The sequence below is a fragment of the Fringilla coelebs genome, assembly GCF_963513975.1.
Source record: "Fringilla coelebs genome assembly, chromosome: 5".
Lineage (NCBI taxonomy): Eukaryota > Metazoa > Chordata > Aves > Passeriformes > Fringillidae > Fringilla > Fringilla coelebs.
The window spans coordinates 50,307,304-50,324,534 of NC_140033.1; the positions used below are offsets into that span (position 1 = coordinate 50,307,304).

A 17,231-nucleotide genomic window follows, 5' to 3' on the forward strand; every position below is an offset into this window, starting at 1 on the left:
AGGTGCAGGCAGCTGCCCTCCTGGCCCTGTCCTGCCCTGCCTGGAGGGATACCGTTCTGAGGCGATGGCTGGAGGGAAGGAGCGGAGCATGAAAGCCCTGAAGGAAGTGTGGAAAAGAGCAGAGAACTCTTTGTGCGCCGACTGCGGGAAGCCAGGTGAGTCCTCAAAGGATGCTGCAGGAAGGGTTGGAAGCAGGGAGCTGGGGCTGATCTCTAGCAGCCTCTTAGTGCTGGCTGTCTGGACTGCACAGGAGCCTGGGGTGGAGAGAAAGGGGAGGCATCGCTCTGGATATTCATTTCCTCTCACTTGAGGTGGGTTGGCAAGGAAGGAGGGAGAAGATGCTGCCATAGCACTGGTGGGAAGGACAGGGATGTGGGAGTGCCAAATTAGCAGGGGCTCCATAGCTGCAGCACTGTGGGTTGTAGTCATGTCAGATCTCAAATGCAAATCAAGGTCATGCCCAGTCAGGACCTGACAGGAAAGCTCGCAGTGAAATCCTAACTTCTCCAGAAAGAAGGCATGATTCAGGAGGGCATTGTCTCTGCCATGACTCAGCTCTGAACTGACAACCTGCCACAGTTGCCTAGGAAATTTCATTTACTGAAGGGCTTGCCCTCTTAGAAGGGTACCCAGTTTGAGGTCCTAAAAGTGCTGCAAAAAATCACCCATCATACACCTCCAAAAGGAGCGTACTACCCAAGCCAAACTAAGACTGGGCAAATTAGTACAATTTTGCCCTATTTAATTGCTCCAGGAGAGTTTTGGATTCAAGGTTGTTTTCCACTTCCTGAGCTAAACACTGTTGGGGGTTTGCTGTGATGCACTAAACAACTCTTGGGAGTCTTTTCCCAGAGGTGGTTTCATTTTCCTCTGGGTGATCCTTTACACCAAGGGAGTTCACAAAGCACTTTGGGGTTTTTCAAGATATAGGTAATTAAAAATTCAGCAAAGTGATTGGAATGGGGAATGGGGGACTAATAGCTGTTTTTTTTCCTGACTGGCATCCATACCTTGAGCATTAATTACTCAGCTCAGATGAAACTGAGTGGTCATCAGCTACCTGTTTCTCAGGTGAGGCATATCTCCCAGGGATATTCACCACTTCTAGTTATACCCTTTTCCATATTTTCAGATCCTGACTGGGCATCCTCTACTTTGGGTGTCTTTATATGCCTCAGCTGTTCAGGAATTCACCGCAACATCCCTAGCATCAGCAAAGTCAAATCCCTGAAGATGGACTACTGGGATGATGCTCAGGTGCAGGTGAGATCTTTATCCCCATGGGTAGGGCAGGTGGTTTGGACTAGACTATACACTCAGTGTCCTGGCAAAATTTGTCCTTTGACCTCACAGAGTTGGAATGTGATCTGGTTTAATCAGTCTCTTTTCTACTCATGAAAATCAGGGATAACTCCCCACAACCCGCTGAGAGAGGGAGGATACACTTGCCTAATGTGTCTTTGCAAGTCCTGTTACCTTATGGCAAATGCAGAGCTCTTGCAATGTTTCTTACTAAGGCTTAGGGTCTTTGTTGCTTCAGATTACTTGTTTCTCACCTGCCAAGACCATCTAGCCTCAATGTCTCCTCTTGATTTCAGCTGTCCAAGGGGAAAATCTTGGGCAATTCCATTCTCCAAGAAAAGTTTCCAGATATAATACAATCTCTTGAGAAAAATGGCACTTATGAGAACTTGACTTCTTCCCATTACAGCCCCTTAAACTCACTAATCATGAGGGGACTGCAAGTATTTTCTGGAGATCCTAAGAAAATAATCTGTGTCTTGTTGCTCTTTGGAAGAGGTGGAATGTCCTTCCAGATGCCATTACAGAGCTGTTGTCAAACTCTCCAGGAGATGTGGGGCATGGCAGCAAATCCACTGAATGTGTGTGCACCCAGCCTTACGGAAGTGACATTTATGGCACTCTGTTGATTCAGGTGCAATCACTGTAATGTCTGAGAGTAGATGAGACCTTTGAGACCCACCTTCCTGCAGCCAGACTGCTGGAATGTTGTAATGGAGGGGAAAGAGAATGCTCTATTAGAGTTTGATATGCATCTGACCCTGTAGTGGGTCAGGAAAGAAAAGGTCCAACATGAGTCTGCATCAAAGACGAGGCACTAACTCTCTGTCTAACTCTGCAGTTTCTGGCCAAGCATGGGAATGCTGTGACTAAAGCCATGTATGAAGCTCACATCCCTATTTACTATTACCAGCCAACCTACAATGACTGCCAGTAAGTTGCTGCATACAGAAAAAAAGGGGGAAGGGCAATTCTCTGTTCCTCTAATTCCTCTAGTTCGTTTCTGAGCTACCTGTTCCCTCTCTCCATAGAGTGCTAAGAGAACAGTGGATACGGGCCAAATATGAACGCAAAGAATTTACTGAGCCAGGAAAGCAGCTGCCATATTCTGATGGTAAGAGCAGAATACAGCAGCAAAACATTCTGCCTGTTGCCTTTGCTGGAAACTTCTGAGCATCATGAGGTGTCAGTGTTGCAAATCCCACAAGTACTCCTGAGAACCCAAGAGGCCATTACAGGGCTTAGTTTTGGGGGTTTTAAATTGTGGACAACATAGGCTGGCACTGCCACAGGTAGCTTGAAAGCCTGGTGTTACCAGGTGGCATTTTTCAAAGACATTTGTTGTCTTGGTGGAGACAGACATCTGCAATAAGGAATATCTGTCCTGCTGCATGCCACCCCCTATAACCATGGCAGTTGTCCTTGAAATGGCACTGCCGGTCCTGTAACAAAGGGCATTGGAGCCCAAGAGCCCGCAGAGTCAAGTGGGAAGAGTTCTGGTCCCACACTACAGTCTGCATGGGCCAGGACTCTAGTGTTCACAGGAGACGACTCTCACACTGTCAGAGGTAGTAGTAGGAGCAGGACTAGGAGGTGGGAAGAATCTGGGAATGTCTTTTGGTGAGTGCTTATCTGCCCTGCAAACATGGGAACACCACCATCTTTAGTTGTAAGTCAGAGGTGAAACATCTGAAGTGTTTGCCCTCGGCAATAGTCCATCATGTTCTTGGTCCCAGAGGGGTGGCTGGGCCCCAGGCTGCATGCAGCTCTCTGGTGCCTACCATGCCTGTGGGGAATGCTATTACAAGTGGCTTTTCTGCTCCAAGGGGTGAAGGAAGGCATCCTTTGGAAGCGAGGCCGAGACAACGGGCAATTCCTACCCCGCAAGTTCCTCTTGTCTGAGAGAGAGGGATGTCTGAAGTATTTCACCAAGCAGGATGTGAGTATGGTGGTCAACTCCCACATCACTGTGTACTCCACCCGGAGCAGTGGGGTCACAGAGATGTTCTGACTTCCTACGCATTTTTCTGAGGTTGCCTTGTTCATCCCAGCTCAGAGATGAGAACAAAACATGTCACTAAGGGGAAGGATCCCCTTCCTACTGTCAGAGTGACTTTTCCTCATGCTCTCCCTTTGTGTTTCCCTCCCTACTGAGAAAAAGACTGATCTTCCATTTCACTCCTATCCATTTGCCTGGACGTGTAATCCTCCACCATTCCTGTAACCAACCTCACCCCATTGTGAGCCAAGTTGGCAAAAACCTTTTCTCTGGTCGGTTTTGAGGAGGGCTACTTTTCTGCTCATTCATATCTCTGAAATGAGTGGGGCAAGAGCTAAAATGCTGTCACAAGGGAGGGAATGGCTCAAGGTAGGGAGAAGCAGGACATGCCATCCAGAGAAACCTGGATAAGCTCCAGAAGTGGGCTGATAGGAACATCAGAAGGTTTAGAAAAGCCAAGTACAAGGTTCTCCACCCGAGTCAGGCCTCTGACCCTGCCTTACCCCAGGTAATCAGTAGCTCAGATCTCTTTCCTTCTAGGATTGCTCATGCATGGTCAATGCATTCTGTTTTCAGGCCAAAGAACCGAAAATCAATGTTAAAATAGATGTAATCAATGCAACATTCCAGCCAGAGAAGATTGGGAACCCAAATGGCCTGCAGATCACCTATCTCAAAGACAATAAGACCCGGAATATATTTGTCTACCATGAAAGTGGAAAGGTATCTGGCATCAAACACTGCAAAGCCATTGAGGTGCTTTGAGGAGCTGCTGATATTAAATAGTATGAAGCATGGGTAGGACGGGGTGTGTGAGTTGCTGTAGGTAATAGGGTGGGGGTTCTGGCTCCGTGTTTGTGTATCTGTGAGAGAGTTTTGCTGCAGGGAGCAGGGCAGGAGCACGGGCTGAGTTGGTTTGTGTGGGAGGAGTTCTATAGAAGATGTGCTGCCTGTGCATGTGGGGAATGGGGCAGCCGTGCTGGCTGTGTGCATGTGAGGGAGATGCTGCAGAGGGAGAGCTGGCTGTTTGTAGTTAACTCAGGCTGGGTGCAGCTGGGTGAATTTACATGCCCCTCTGTTGCTCTGGCTAAGCTTTCTGTCCTGTCCTGTTCCACCCTCAGGAGATAGTGGACTGGTTCAACGCCATCCGCTCTGTGCAGTTCCATTACCTGAAGGTGGCATTTCCCATTGCCAGCGATAATGAGGTAAGGCAGCGCTGGAGCGCCTCCTGAGGCTCCCGCTGCTTGCATGATAAAAGAGCTCGTTAGTTACTGTTATAACCCCAGGTACGGAAGTGGAAATTGCAGGGTAAAGACAGAGGGATGAGAAGCTGTTTTAAAATGGGCCTGTGGTGGTCAGAAAGCAGCTGCTCTCTGCTGTTTCTGGGCATTTTGGAGGCAGAAGTGATGCCTAGCTAGGCAGTTTGGGAAATATAAATTTAGAAGGTGACTGAATTTGGGGGAATAGAAGGGTGAGGGAGAGAAATTAACAGTGAAGAGGCACAGCTAAGTGAATGATACTCTTGCCATTTTGTCAGATCAAAAATCGTCTGACAAGAAACTTCCTGAAGGAGGGATACATGGAAAAGACTGGTCCCAAGGTGAGTTGCTGGGGTAGAAAAAATCAAACAGGGGCCTGCCAGAGCACCACTGGCTTTCCCTACATCAATGTTTTTCTCCTGCTGTTTCCTCATTTACCCCCTGACTCTTTAGACACCTGTGGGAAGAGTGTGTGTGCACCAAGGGAGGGGAGAATGAAAGGAAGGGGAAGGAAACATGTGAAAGTAGCTGAAGCCAGAGTCCCTGCTTTCTCCCAGAGCGACAGATCTCTCTGCATGTGTCTGTGTGTGCGTGTCCTTACAGGTATTTAGCGTCCAGATTTCTCCTGTCTCAACTCTGGGGTCCTTCATTGAGGTTCAGGAGTTGGGGACAGCAGCTGGGAGTGAATCACCCCATACTCACCTCCACTCTCAGCTCAGAAAGGGCGAGGAGGAGGTTGCTGCTATGGCAGGGGCTTGCTTCAAGAGGTTGGGATGAGTTTGGGGTACCCATTCGCACAGCTCGCAGCAGAGGGCACTGTCCCCTCACACATGTCACCTCTTCCCTTCACAGCAGAGAGAGGCTTTTAAGAAGCGCTGGTTCACGCTGGATCACCGCAGGCTCATGTACTTCAAGGATCCTTTGGTGAGAGGGAGATGTGGCCGCCGGCAGCGGCAGGCAGCGGTGCTGAGGGCAGGGTCAAAGTGCGCACAGAGTCTGTGCTCTGCAGTGAGGGCGGCTTGCAGGTTTCCCAGCTGCTATGAATGGACTCCAGGTCTTCCCCTTTCCACCCCTTTTAGTTCATCACATGCTTTCTGTGTTTGTTTCACTGCCTGCAAACAATGGGAACCGGGAGGGCAGCAGTGTAAAGGTGGTGATGGGAGAGTGACACAGAGTGATGAGAGCAGCAGTTCCTCTCTCAGACTGCTTGAGATTTATGGCCTTATTTTTTCCTTTTCACTACTGCCTTTGAGCACAGACTCACTGTTCTTCTGAATCCCCTGACCACCTCCAAAACCTTTTGCTGCTACATCCCCGGTCCTCACACACTCTCTTCCTGTCCTTAGGTACCCTGTAATGATTCTCTTGTTCTTCTGGGGTTCCATAAATCACTGTCTTTCCCCCCTGATGTGCAGGATGCATTTGCTAAGGGTGAGGTATTTGTGGGCAGTGGAGAGAATGGATACAGCGTCCAGAAAGGATTGCCTTCAGGGACACAGGGCAACTTCTCTTGGCACTACGGCATCACCATTGTCACCCCTGACCGGGAATACCTCTTCACCTGTGAGACAGAGACTGACCAGCTGGAGTGGATCAGAGCCTTCACTAGTGTCATCAGCCAGGCCATGACACCTCAGGAATATGCAAGTAAGTGCCTGGATGCTGTTTCCTTCCCCTCCTGCCACTCCCATTCAGGGTATTGCCCTAATGCACCACCTTTTCTCTTCACTACAGTTGAAGCCTACTTCAAGTTTAAATCCTAGGAAGCCATGCAGGAATCTCACTATGACTCAACTCTACCTGGTCCTATTGGGTGGCTGTCAGGACAGGAGAGGAGATTGACATCAGAGAAACACAGTGCTCTTGGAGCACCCTTTGAAGCACTTTTGCCTCCATAAGATATCCTCTTTGTTTTGAGGGCCCAATTAAGCTGCTTCTTTTCAAGTGCAAGATTTTGTGCGTCTGAATCCTCAGTACAACCTGTCCCTGTTAAATGGCTGTCATCTGGCTGGATGCTGACAGGTCTTGCCTGTCAGTCAGGCCTTGAAAACTTTGGCACTTACTATGTTGGACGTGAGACCCAGCATCACTCCTGCATGAGACTGCAGACAGGCACCCACCTGATGCAAGAAAAGAGCTGCCTGGCTGGAGCCAGGCACCACAGCCAGTTACAGGGGCAGCTGGACTGACAGACCCTGTTCCTTTACAAGAAATACCATATCTGCAGGTGACAGAGATGTGAAACATCTAGATATTTGATCAGTTAGTGCAGTGGTTGAGAAAGGTCACTTAAAACATGTAACAGCCAAATGTGAGACTTGTTTCCTTCTGCCATGCATGGGCTTGAAAGCTTCTTCAGATGACATTTGTGTGCAGACCTTCCACCAAATGCTTCAGAGAAGATTAAGAGATCTCAAAAATAATGTGGATATACATTTGGGTATGTGGGTAACATGTGCATGCACAGACATAACAAAAAGTGCTGGAGGCGGAATACTACCCTAGGGAAGATCCTGTGAGGGATATGCATGCCACTGAAGATCAGCTGCCCAGCTTGAGTCTCTATCAGACCAATGGAGAGGGGTTGGGTCTTGCAGAGAGGAGCTGATAACGTGTATAGAGTTCAGAGTCTGCTGTCTCTAGTAGAGCCTAGGGTAAATGCTGAATAAAGTAATATATGGATCTCTTCTCCCTCATTCCCTGTATGTCAAAGGCCTGGCACTTTCATTCTGACCTGCACATTGCATATGTTTATCTTGTCCATCACACATACATATCTGTATGTTCATGTTCTGTTAGTAAGGGTGAGCCTAAAACACGAAATCAACCCATGATTCATGTCTTAAAGCTCATCTCTTAAAGCTCTCTTGGGAGAGCTGTGCTTCACATGCTGGAAGGAGTAGCTGAGTTCTGCTGGTGACTGTAGTATCTGATGTGTTTGCAGTTTTATCAGGCAGTGTGAGAGAAGGTATCTCGTGTTAAGGGGAGCTAACTGGAATTAATGAGACAACCAGTATTTTAATTAGCTCCTAAAGAAATAATTTTAAAATACCATTGTAATTTATTTTAATGTCCTAAATTAGCTGACGTGTTAACTGCTGAGGTATGAGGTTGTTTCTTGGAAAAAAGTACAGATGATCAAACAAAAAGCCAAAGCTGTTCATTGTATTTCCTGGGGCATGTGGACTGTGATTATTCCCATCAGAGCCAATTGGGCAGACTCGCAGTGCCCCTCTGCTTCCCTGGGGACCCCACTCTGTGCCAAGACCACCACACAATCTGTTGGGAGCATCAACTTCCTGGATGAGTAGAAGCATCACTCACCCTGCTATCATGGTGCAATAGAAATATCCACCTAAAAGTATATTTTCACTTCATTTTGCTGATCTCTCCTAGTTTGGAACATGATTTGCCTCAAAACCAAAGGTCATTGCCCAGTGAGGGGAGTACTGATGGGATGCCTCCTCCTCCCGTTAGCTGCTGAATTACCGCTGCTGGATATGAGCAGAGGCATTTGACTCAGCCCCAATGAAGCTACAGCACATCTGTCTCTGCTCTGCAAGTTCTGTCCCACCGTGTCTTCCTTGAGACGGAGGCTCAGCTGTGAGTGAGGAAAGGGCCGGGTAGCATCGGGCGCGGGTGTCATGCGATGGTGTCTCGCTAGAAGGCGGTGGTGCCTACGCAATGGGCTGCTGCTCCCTGCTCGGCCAGGCAGCTTCCCGGGGCTTCGAGGGAAGGAGGGGAAAGCTTAGAGGAAGAGAATGGTCTTTGTGGAGAGGAAGGAAAAACAGTGTCTAAAATATCCAGTCCTTTGTGTCTCTAGGAGCTTGCTGCTGACTTGAGGGCAAAGGTGGAAAAGGCAATGTGAGAACAGACAATGTGAGAGGTCCTACTGTCTGGTGGGCCTGCTTGCAAACTGGGGACTACATCCACAACACCCAAACCTCAAAGGGCCCTGAAGTGCTTGGGTGGGAGCGAGGGACAGGTTCTTTCAGTCTGGCTTGGCTGGGGAGAGCTGTGTGGCTGTTCCCTGCCTATTGCACTTCCAGGGTTGGCCCTTGTTTCCCTCCTACAGCCACAGCATGATGCTTTCCACCCTCCCTGCCATATTATGGAGTCTTGTCTTTCAGTTGTCTTCTGTCTCAAATGAAGACAATTGTACCAGGAGAAATGGGATAAAGAAAGGGAAATAAGAACAAGAAGGAGGACAGAGCAGGATAAAGGAAGATATGGGGGAAGAAAGCATGTCTGCCAGAAAGAGGATGGGGCCAGTGGGGCTCCACAGCTAGTGCTAAAAGTCTAGTATAAATTTGGAACTGTATTCACACCGGTGTGTGAAGCTGTGAGTCAGGCACATTCCTCCATGCAGTGGTCAAGGCAGCTCTCAGGGGGTTGGTTCAGCGAGGCAGGGCCCACCTCTCCAAAGTCGGTCTCAGCTGAGCTGACAGACTTGGGAGCAGAAATCTACTTGTTCATCCACTGTTTCTGCGGGCCCAGCAAACTGGAGAAGCAGCAAAGCTAGCGAAGAAAAGAGACATTTCCTCCTGGCTGGCAGAGGATACCTTGCATGTATTGGTCTTGAAGGAAAAGGCAGTGTCCCTTTCTCGGCTCTTTCATGGTTAAGGAAAACAACTGGACAGAGCTTGTGATGGACAACATCAGCAAAATGGATTGGGCAGCTGGAGGTGAGGAATAGACTTCTGGAGCACCCTGTCTGTGTCTGATGAACTCTCCCCATTCTTCCCCTGGCTGCTTTGCTGTTAAGGATATTTGTGTCCTGTACAGCGAGGGTGGAAGACAGAAAGAACAGGTCTCTGAGAGCTTGATTTGCTCTTGCTTAACTTACCCAAAGATGTCTTTTAACACTTCTCTCATCAGCCCAAGTCCTAGAGAGGATCCCAAGGGTGGCAGTTTTTTGGAGGAAAGCATTGGTGGGGGTGATGACAGCAATGTCCTGGGAGGGGACAGCCTGGTCACAGGGCCACTGGGTGCAGTGCTGCTGGTCATGTGCCTCACTGGGATGGTGGGGAACATCTACACAGTGGCAGTGGCCTCTGGCAGGGTGGCAGGCTGCTCAGCAGGCTCCTTGGGGGTCTACATGATCAACCTTGCCTTGGCTGACCTCCTGTACCTTTCCACCATCCCCTTTGTGGTTTGCACCTATTTTGCCCACGACTGGTTCTTTGGGGATGTGGGTTGCAGGCTTTTGCTCAGCCTGGACCTCCTCACCATGCACGCCAGCATCTTCCTCCTGACGGCCATGAGCCTGGAGAGGTACTGGGCGGTGGCCAAGCCTCTGCGAGCCCGGCGGGCCAGCAATGCCTCCCGCCGACTGGCCAGCGCCATGCTCTGGCTCCTCTCGCTCCTGCTCGCGGCCCCCATGATGGCGATGACTCAGCTGCGGGAGGGGGACGGCTCCCGCAAGCGCATCTGCGTCCCCACCTGGACGCCGTCGGCTTTCCGGCTCTACCTGACGGTGCTGTTCACCACCGGCGTCCTGGCACCCGGCGCCGTGCTGGGCATCGTCTACGCCCGCCTGGCCCGGGTGTACCAGTCCTCGGCCTGGGGCCCGGGGCTGCCGCTGGCCGGCCGGGCCCCTGCCCGGCGGCTCCTCTCCAGGATCTCTGCCATCGTGGCGGCCTACTGGGCCTGCTTCCTCCCCTTCTGGGCCTGGCAGCTGGCCGGGCTGTACCAGGGAGAGGGGCTGGGCATCGGCCCCACCGCCCAGGCCTACCTTAACTTCGGTGTCACCTGCCTGGCCTATGGCAACAGCTGCGTCAACCCCTTCCTGTACACCCTGCTGGCCAGCAGCCGCCGCCGTGGCCATGGCCGCGCTGGGACGGGCGTGGCGCGGCCTGCGGTGCCCTCTCTGCAGGCTGCAGGAAGCCACAGCATCCCCCTGGCTTCCAGGGAGCTGTCGGGGTCTGTGAGGGAAAGCAAGGAGTGAGCCGGCTGGGAACGTCTGACCTTTGGCTGGGGTCATGTTGAGAAATAAAAGTGTGTCACCTTCCATGCCAGCACGCAGTGTCTTCCATCAATGGTGTTGCAGTGCTTTCCCCTTTGCATGGCTGCTCATCCTGCTGAGCTGGGTGGGGAGTGTGCTTGTCTCAGGGATCCTGATTCCATCCTCAGATCCTTCAGCTCTCACACACCAGCCTCCACCTTGCACAAGGCTGGGGAGTGGGTGGAAGGGAGCAGTCAACTTCGATATGTCTAAATTATATATCTGGGGAACCTTTGCCACCCCTCATCTCCTTGCTAGCAACGGGCCAAGCCATAACAAAGTCAGGACAACAGTGAGTCATAGATTTCACAAGAACTGTGAGTCACTGCAAGAAACAGCCACGCTCGCAGGAGACCCCACTAAGGCTCATACTCCTGTGGTAAAGTTACCACTGAGCTTTCTTCAAGAAACTGCCACAGAAAAATCTTTGAAGAATCTAAAGAAAGATTGCTAAGCACAATTAAGAGGCATTGCAAGATTCCCCTGTAGTACAGCCCGGGGAGTCCAGTGCATTTGTTCAGCTTTCAAGATCAGCCTAGCAGAGGAAGCTGCAAGGAGAGAGCTCTCCTCTGTGTCCATCATGACAGTTCATGGCACTCTCACCAGCACCATGGCCCTGCTGTGGTTGAGGGAAACACCCAATTCTCTGGCCTACCAAATGTACCCCAGTCTGCCAGACTGTGTCAACACCACTGTGTAAACTGAGCCAGGTCTCTTGCCTTGAGACCATCTAACCTAGGATAGCTCATTTCCATACTGCTTAACCTCTCTTCTCCAGAAAGGATGGCTTCATCCTTATCACACCATGGGAAGAGTCCCCAAGCTATGCTGTCCCCCTGCCATGCCTACGTGCAGGGTGGCAATGCTAGATGTCACGTTTACAATTGTAGATGTAGCCCTAAAAGAAGTGTGATGTGATCATCCAAAGCAGATGGGCTTTGGGTAATACAGGACTTCAAGAGAGATCCAGCTGCAGAGCCTCAAGTTGCTTGTACAGCCCAAGTGCCCCTACCTTTCAGCTAAGCTCTCATCTCATCTCTCTTCCTTCTCAGACTCACAGTTCCTAGCAGCCCAGCCTCCCTCTGCATGGGTACCCAGGCCACAGGACCTGGCAGAGCCTCATGAATTATGAAATAAGAGCAGCAGGTATGGCTGCTGCAGGGGAAAGTCCCTGTTCTCCAGCTGCTCTGGAGACTGCTTAATGTGAAGAATTAGCCCAGCCAGGCCTGCAGGGAATGCTGCAGTACATCAAATTGTTAGCGCTTTGTGTTGCTTGTGGCCAAGCCTTTCATCCCAGACTGACCTGGCAACTGCTGTGCACTGTGGATAGGGCAGAACACACCTTTCCTACACCCACTATGCTCAGCAGCAGCACCAAGGCAGCATTAGACTGAGAGAGACCCTGAGGCAGCTATGCAGGAACATCAGACATGCCTGACTGCCTCAGTCTCCTCAGAGTCTAGCCTAAGTTTAGACTGAGAAGTGCTTGGGGTCACGTGGGCCAAGTAAAATGGGAACAAAAGCATAGAGCACACATCCTCAGCATCCCACACTCCAGCGGGACATCGCTGCCTCCCTCAGCTCGGGATGGAACGGGCAAAGCACAAGGGGCAGGATAAAACCAGACGCCTCCACATTACTGCCCTCCTGTGCCACAGCACAACACTTTGAGCTCCTGCAGTTACTGGAAGAAAGGATTTGGATGAGGAACTCTCTGCATGCTCTGCCACACCCAGCAAGGCAGCTTTTCTACCGTCTCCATACAGCAGTAAGAGGTCTCAAGCAGACACAGGAATAGGAATTCCTACAACCTCTACAGAAGGCTGCAGCCAAAACTAGCACAGCTGAGGACTTTCCCCTCACTCCATGCCCCACTAGACTCAGCTAGCACAGCCAGTCAGTGCTGTCTGATGTCAGCCAGGAGTGCTTAGTTTATAGGTAGAATTAATTTATTCAGGCAGTGTAAGGTGTCAGTCTAGACCTCAACAGCTTGTGACCTTACTTAAAGGATGCTTTTACTCTCCCCTGAGTGACAATTAGCCCCAATGCCTCCTCCTGCAACTCTCCAACTTTTAACCTGTGTTCTCAGGCTTTTAACCTTCATCCTCTTCTCCATTCATGACTTTCAAGGACCAAGGCTGGGACAATTGCATCCACTTAGGGTACTCAAGCAACACTGGCTACCCTCATCCACCCACTCCCATCAAGGTGCCCAACCCATGAGGACTCGCAATATTAAACAGATCAGATTTTGAGACTTTGTACATCAAAACTCTTATTTATTGATTGCTTTTTCTGTATCTTTGAGATGGAGGTGTCAGAGGAAATTATTCCCAGCTGAGGGACTGGAGTGTGAAGTCCCCTTGTGTATCAAAGTAGTCAAAGACAGAGAGGTTAAGCCGGTTAGGGAACGTGAACTGGTGGCCTGGCAGGTGGACTGTCACATCATTTTGGTTGACACCAAAAGTGATCTGCAAGGCAAATGGAAAACGTTAGAGAAAGTTTCCTCGAGCCTCTGCAGCACTGCTGTGCCACTGCTTCACAGGGTGAACAAGCTCAGCAGAATAACCTGTTCATTAACAGCAGGAGTGTTATTCTGGTGATGCCCATTCCCTGCTCTGTTCAATAGCAACATCTTTGAGCCAGATGGAGCTCAAACATTTGATCCCACCTCCATCAGAGCTCAGAGTTCTGAGTGGTGGCACTGGCCAAGCAGGAGAAGCCAGCCACCTCCAGTACAGACAGCCCTGAGACAGCCCTTGCAGCTGGGTGTCCTGTGCCAAACACCGTCCCTTCACCAGAGCACGTACAGAGAGTGTATATACATATATAAATATATGCATGCCTCACCTCTGCTGTGCCCCCTTTCTGGAAAGGAAAGACAGCCTCCCTGTGCTCTGCACCCCACTCTTCCACCTTCTTTGAGTTGCACACGATGGTGTTCACATCGCCATGAGCATCAAAACGGGGATTGAAGTGAAGTCCAAGGAGGGTAGCATCCTTGCCCAGATTCATCACAAAGCTGCAGAGAAAAAAAAAGCAGACATCAATACAGCTAAAAGAAATAAAATCAATACTATGGTAGCATGTTTCTCATTACCACGAGCATCCCTGGGTCTGTTTCTTCAAGCCCAGCTAAGGGTAACCTAAGAGAAACCCTTTGCTTAATTGCACACCTTCCCTAAAAGGATGGTGCTGTGGCAGTAAGGGGCACTCTTCTGGGGTGATAGGCTCCAGAGTGCCATCCCTGGGAGAGGCACCACTTCCTCAAAGCTTTTAACGAGAGAATGGTTCAGTACACAGTGCCCTGAACAGAGTTATCACACACCCAAACCAACTCCTAAGGAATCAGTTGCTTTCCATAGATTTCCTTTCAGCCCTGAACAGTTAGCTGGTGCTGCATCCTGCCTGACAGCCACTGCCTTCTCCCCAACCTGCAGGTAGCTGAAATAATTGCCATGTCATTAGCTATCCCAAAGTATCTGCAACAGCAGTGAGAGGAAGTTTCCTAGCCTAGCGTCCACCTTGCCTTCAGGCCTCTCACCCAGATGAGAAGAGGCACATTATTTGGCAAGAGAAAGCCTGGGAGGCTTCACTCAGACAGTATCAAACTTCAAAGGCACTGGGAAGAGCTGGGACATGTTTCCTGGAACACCGCTAGTTCTGGTACAGCAGCTACAGGCTCCACCTTACCTGCCAAGGGCCCCCCAGCCACAGACCTGCACAAGGGCTGGGGGCTGCTGCAGAGGCTTCGCTGGGAAACCCAGCCACCCCGACCCCTGCACATTTAGGGGTCCATTTCCACTTCAGCCCACCTGCCTGCTCACCACCTTTCCTCCTTCTTTCCCCACCACCATGTGAGAGCACCAAATCCACTGGGGCATCGTAAATGTCCCTACTCCTGGCATCTTTGTGCAGGGGAAAGGATGTGGTGGGGCAGATGATCTCAAACCAGATCTCAGTACAGACACAGCTTCCATTTCCTTCACCCTGCACTAGAAGGATGTGGTCACTGCCAGCGTGTGCAGTTGGAGCTTCACATCTGCTTTGGCTTAGCCCCTTGGCAGTACTGTGTCTGCAATGTGCATTAGGTGATGACTCACTGGAAGCACTGCTGGTGTTAACCCCTTCTCCTCTTCTACCCAAGGGACAGAGTCCTTTTGCCACCACCTTTTGCAGACCCCTCAGTGCAGTGGCCTGGCCATGCCTGGGCAGCACAGCACAACTCACCTCTTGGCATTTGGTGCAATTTTCCCCTTGACAGTGAGGCGCTGGCCAGGCTTGAGACCCAAGTTGGTGCACACTGGTCCCTGGGGAACGTGGAAGCAGAGACTTTAGCTCAGTACCGGCTGGCTCACTTGTTCTGACTTGGCAGCTTTCCCTGCTGCCTTACCAGACATGCTTTGCCTTGGACCCATGGAGAAACTGGGAAGCTCCCTTGCCCTAGGGCATGGCAGCAAGGACATCCCAGAGAAGTTACCCCAATCACATGGCACCTTTGATTGGAGCTCGATTTCCTAATCTGTCTCCTGCTGCTCTCATCAACATATTTGTATTTCACAGCAGGGAAGTGTAAGTACCATCACACTCCAATCACACCCACCCCATCCCAAACACACCCATGTGCCTTGCAGGTCTTGTGTCAGCCCACACAAATCTGTCTGGGATGGATGGCAGGGATGGAGACTCCACTCCCTTCCCCTAGCTCATGTTTGAGCTTCAAGCCTTGCCCAGGTCCAAGGACTCAGACACCTTGCTTCCCATCTCCCAACAGCTTTTTTTTATGTAGGCTCAGTATTTGCAAGAATATTCTTCTGCTTCACAGAGACACCCACCCCCCACCGTCTCTCTAGGAGGACCAAAGCATCCTGGCAAACCCATATGTATTCATTTTTCATCACAGCAGAGCCAGGACCTCAAGAATACTGAAAACCTTTTCCTATTCCACCTTAAAAATTAAGCTTGCTCTTGGGACAATCCCTGTTTAATCACCCTCAGCCTAAGGCAAATCAAAGAAGTGCAATCACTCTTCTAACACAAGCATCTCCCTAGCAGAACAGCTAAGGAAGGGATCTTGGAGATCCTACCCCCCTGCTAAAGCAGGTTCACGTAGAGCAGGTTGCAGTGTCATGTCCAGGTGGCTTTTGAATACCTCCTGAGCAGCACACTCCACAATCTCTCTGGGCAGTGTTCAGTCACCCTCACAGTGAGGAAGTTTCCCCTCATATTCAACTGCAACTCCCTTTGTTTCAGTTTGTGCCTCATGCCCCTTCCCCTGTCGCTGGGCAACTCTGTAAAGAGTCTGGCCCCATACTCTTGATACCTGCCCTTAAGATAACCTCTCTAACTTCTTAAGGTATTGGAACGTAGTCCTTGACATTCACAGAACACTTCTGTAAGGCACATTCCTTCCAAGAAAGAGAAGAATAGCAATTCAATGACTCATGAAAACCTCACCAGAAAGCAAGCAGCAAGGCTGCCCAGAGAAGATGCTCAGACAGCAATAAATGTTACTGCAGCAGCTTCTCCAGAGTAGAGCTGCAGTAAAACAGGTTAGGACTCAACCCAGTGAGGATCCCCACACGTACTGCCCCAAAGGGATCCTAGAGAAAAAAAGAACCACCGCTGCCAGAACACAAAATAGCAGCCAGCCCTCTGTAGCGGATGCAGCAGGGACCGTGCCTCACCAGTAGCAGGCACCCAGCTCTAACAGACCCTCTGACACTGGGGCTGATGTTCAGGCTAGCACAAGCACCCTCACACCCAGCCAACACAGTCCCACCTCCAGCACAGCTGCCCCATTCCCTTCCTCTACTCACGCAAGACATGGTGCTGCTCGGCAGGGTAGCGCTCCTCTCCGCTGAGGCACAAGGGTCCCACGCAAGTAGCTGCTAGAGTCCCACCCTTGCCTTTAAATAGATGGAGATCTGAGTTGTCCCAGCCCTTCTCCACCCCATGCACCAATGGGAAGGGTAGCAGGGGTTGGTTTTGGGAGGAGGGAGGGTCTATTAGACAGAGCTGCCTCCTCCCACACTCACCCAGCCTCCTCTCCAGGATGCTGAACACAGCCCTTCCAAACAGGCTGCGGGCCACTCCAGGAGGAGATCCAGCTGTGTGTGGCCATGAATCCAATGGAAAATAGTTTTATAATGAATGTTTTATTATCCAAGGCTTTTATCCCACATGGAAAATGGACCGAGACTTGGCGGGAAGGGTCTGTAGTGGAGGCGGGGCTCTTCAGCTCTAGTTAAATCTGGACTAGAAGAAATGTTGCTGAGCACATGTAGTGCCTCAGAAACTCTTTGTAGTCCAGGTGAAACCCCAGTAACAGAGGACTGAAGCTGCATCCAGAGTCACTCAGCTACACTATGAATCCTTTCTGTCCCCAGAGACTGCCCAGCTGCTGACCCAGCTTTTACCACTCACTTTTGTAGGTATGGGAACCAAGGGAGGGAAAACAGCCCTTTTTCTACAGAACTCATAGGCACCTTCAAAACTGTGCAGTTCATCTTGGCTGCAGGGCAGAGAGAGCCAGTAGGAAGCTGCCTTGGAAGGCTGAGAAGAAATTATCTGGGAAAGTGCCATGCCTGGCTCTTGATTCTACCCTGAACACAGCTAGGGGCCTGAAGAAGAAGGGGATGGGGCAAAATGCTTCTATCACAATAAG

At 50.5% G+C, this 17,231-nt stretch overlaps 3 protein-coding genes across 3 annotated transcripts; 2 read left to right on the forward strand and 1 right to left on the reverse strand.

The window, feature by feature from the left end:
* On the forward strand, positions 1–6,323 carry LOC311153767 (arf-GAP with dual PH domain-containing protein 1-like; the record flags this gene model as incomplete). Its single annotated transcript, XM_084205795.1, has 11 exons — positions 1–155; positions 1,133–1,263; positions 2,144–2,235; positions 2,334–2,416; positions 3,129–3,241; positions 3,878–4,024; positions 4,423–4,506; positions 4,839–4,901; positions 5,413–5,484; positions 5,976–6,207; positions 6,295–6,323. The coding sequence occupies exons 1-11, from the start codon at positions 65–67 to the stop codon at positions 6,321–6,323; spliced, it is 1,137 nt and encodes a 378-aa protein (XP_084061921.1). The 5' UTR covers positions 1–64.
* Positions 6,324–9,412: 3,089 nt separating this feature from the next.
* Positions 9,413–10,507, forward strand: LOC311153519 (urotensin-2 receptor-like; the record flags this gene model as incomplete). The annotated part of the gene is made up of 1 exon (XM_084205450.1): positions 9,413–10,507. One exon carries the CDS (start codon positions 9,413–9,415, stop codon positions 10,505–10,507), a length of 1,095 nt encoding a protein of 364 aa, XP_084061576.1.
* A 2,348-nt stretch (positions 10,508–12,855) lies between these two features.
* On the reverse strand, positions 12,856–16,434 carry LGALS1 (galectin 1). Its single transcript, XM_084205576.1, has 4 exons — positions 16,384–16,434; positions 14,795–14,874; positions 13,415–13,586; positions 12,856–13,035 (listed from the first exon to the last, which is right to left on the reverse strand). The coding sequence occupies exons 1-4, from the start codon at positions 16,390–16,392 to the stop codon at positions 12,892–12,894; spliced, it is 405 nt and encodes a 134-aa protein (XP_084061702.1). The 5' UTR covers positions 16,393–16,434; the 3' UTR covers positions 12,856–12,891.
* Between the last annotated feature and the right edge of the window lie 797 nt (positions 16,435–17,231).

Coding starts and splice junctions, on each gene's coding strand:
- LGALS1 (XM_084205576.1), bottom strand. Junction 13,587..14,794: donor ATTGCACCAAATGCCAAGAG/GTGAGTTGTGCT, acceptor TTTTCTCTGCAG/CTTTGTGATGAATCTGGGCA. Junction 13,036..13,414: donor AGAAAGGGGGCACAGCAGAG/GTGAGGCATGCA, acceptor TTTGCCTTGCAG/ATCACTTTTGGTGTCAACCA.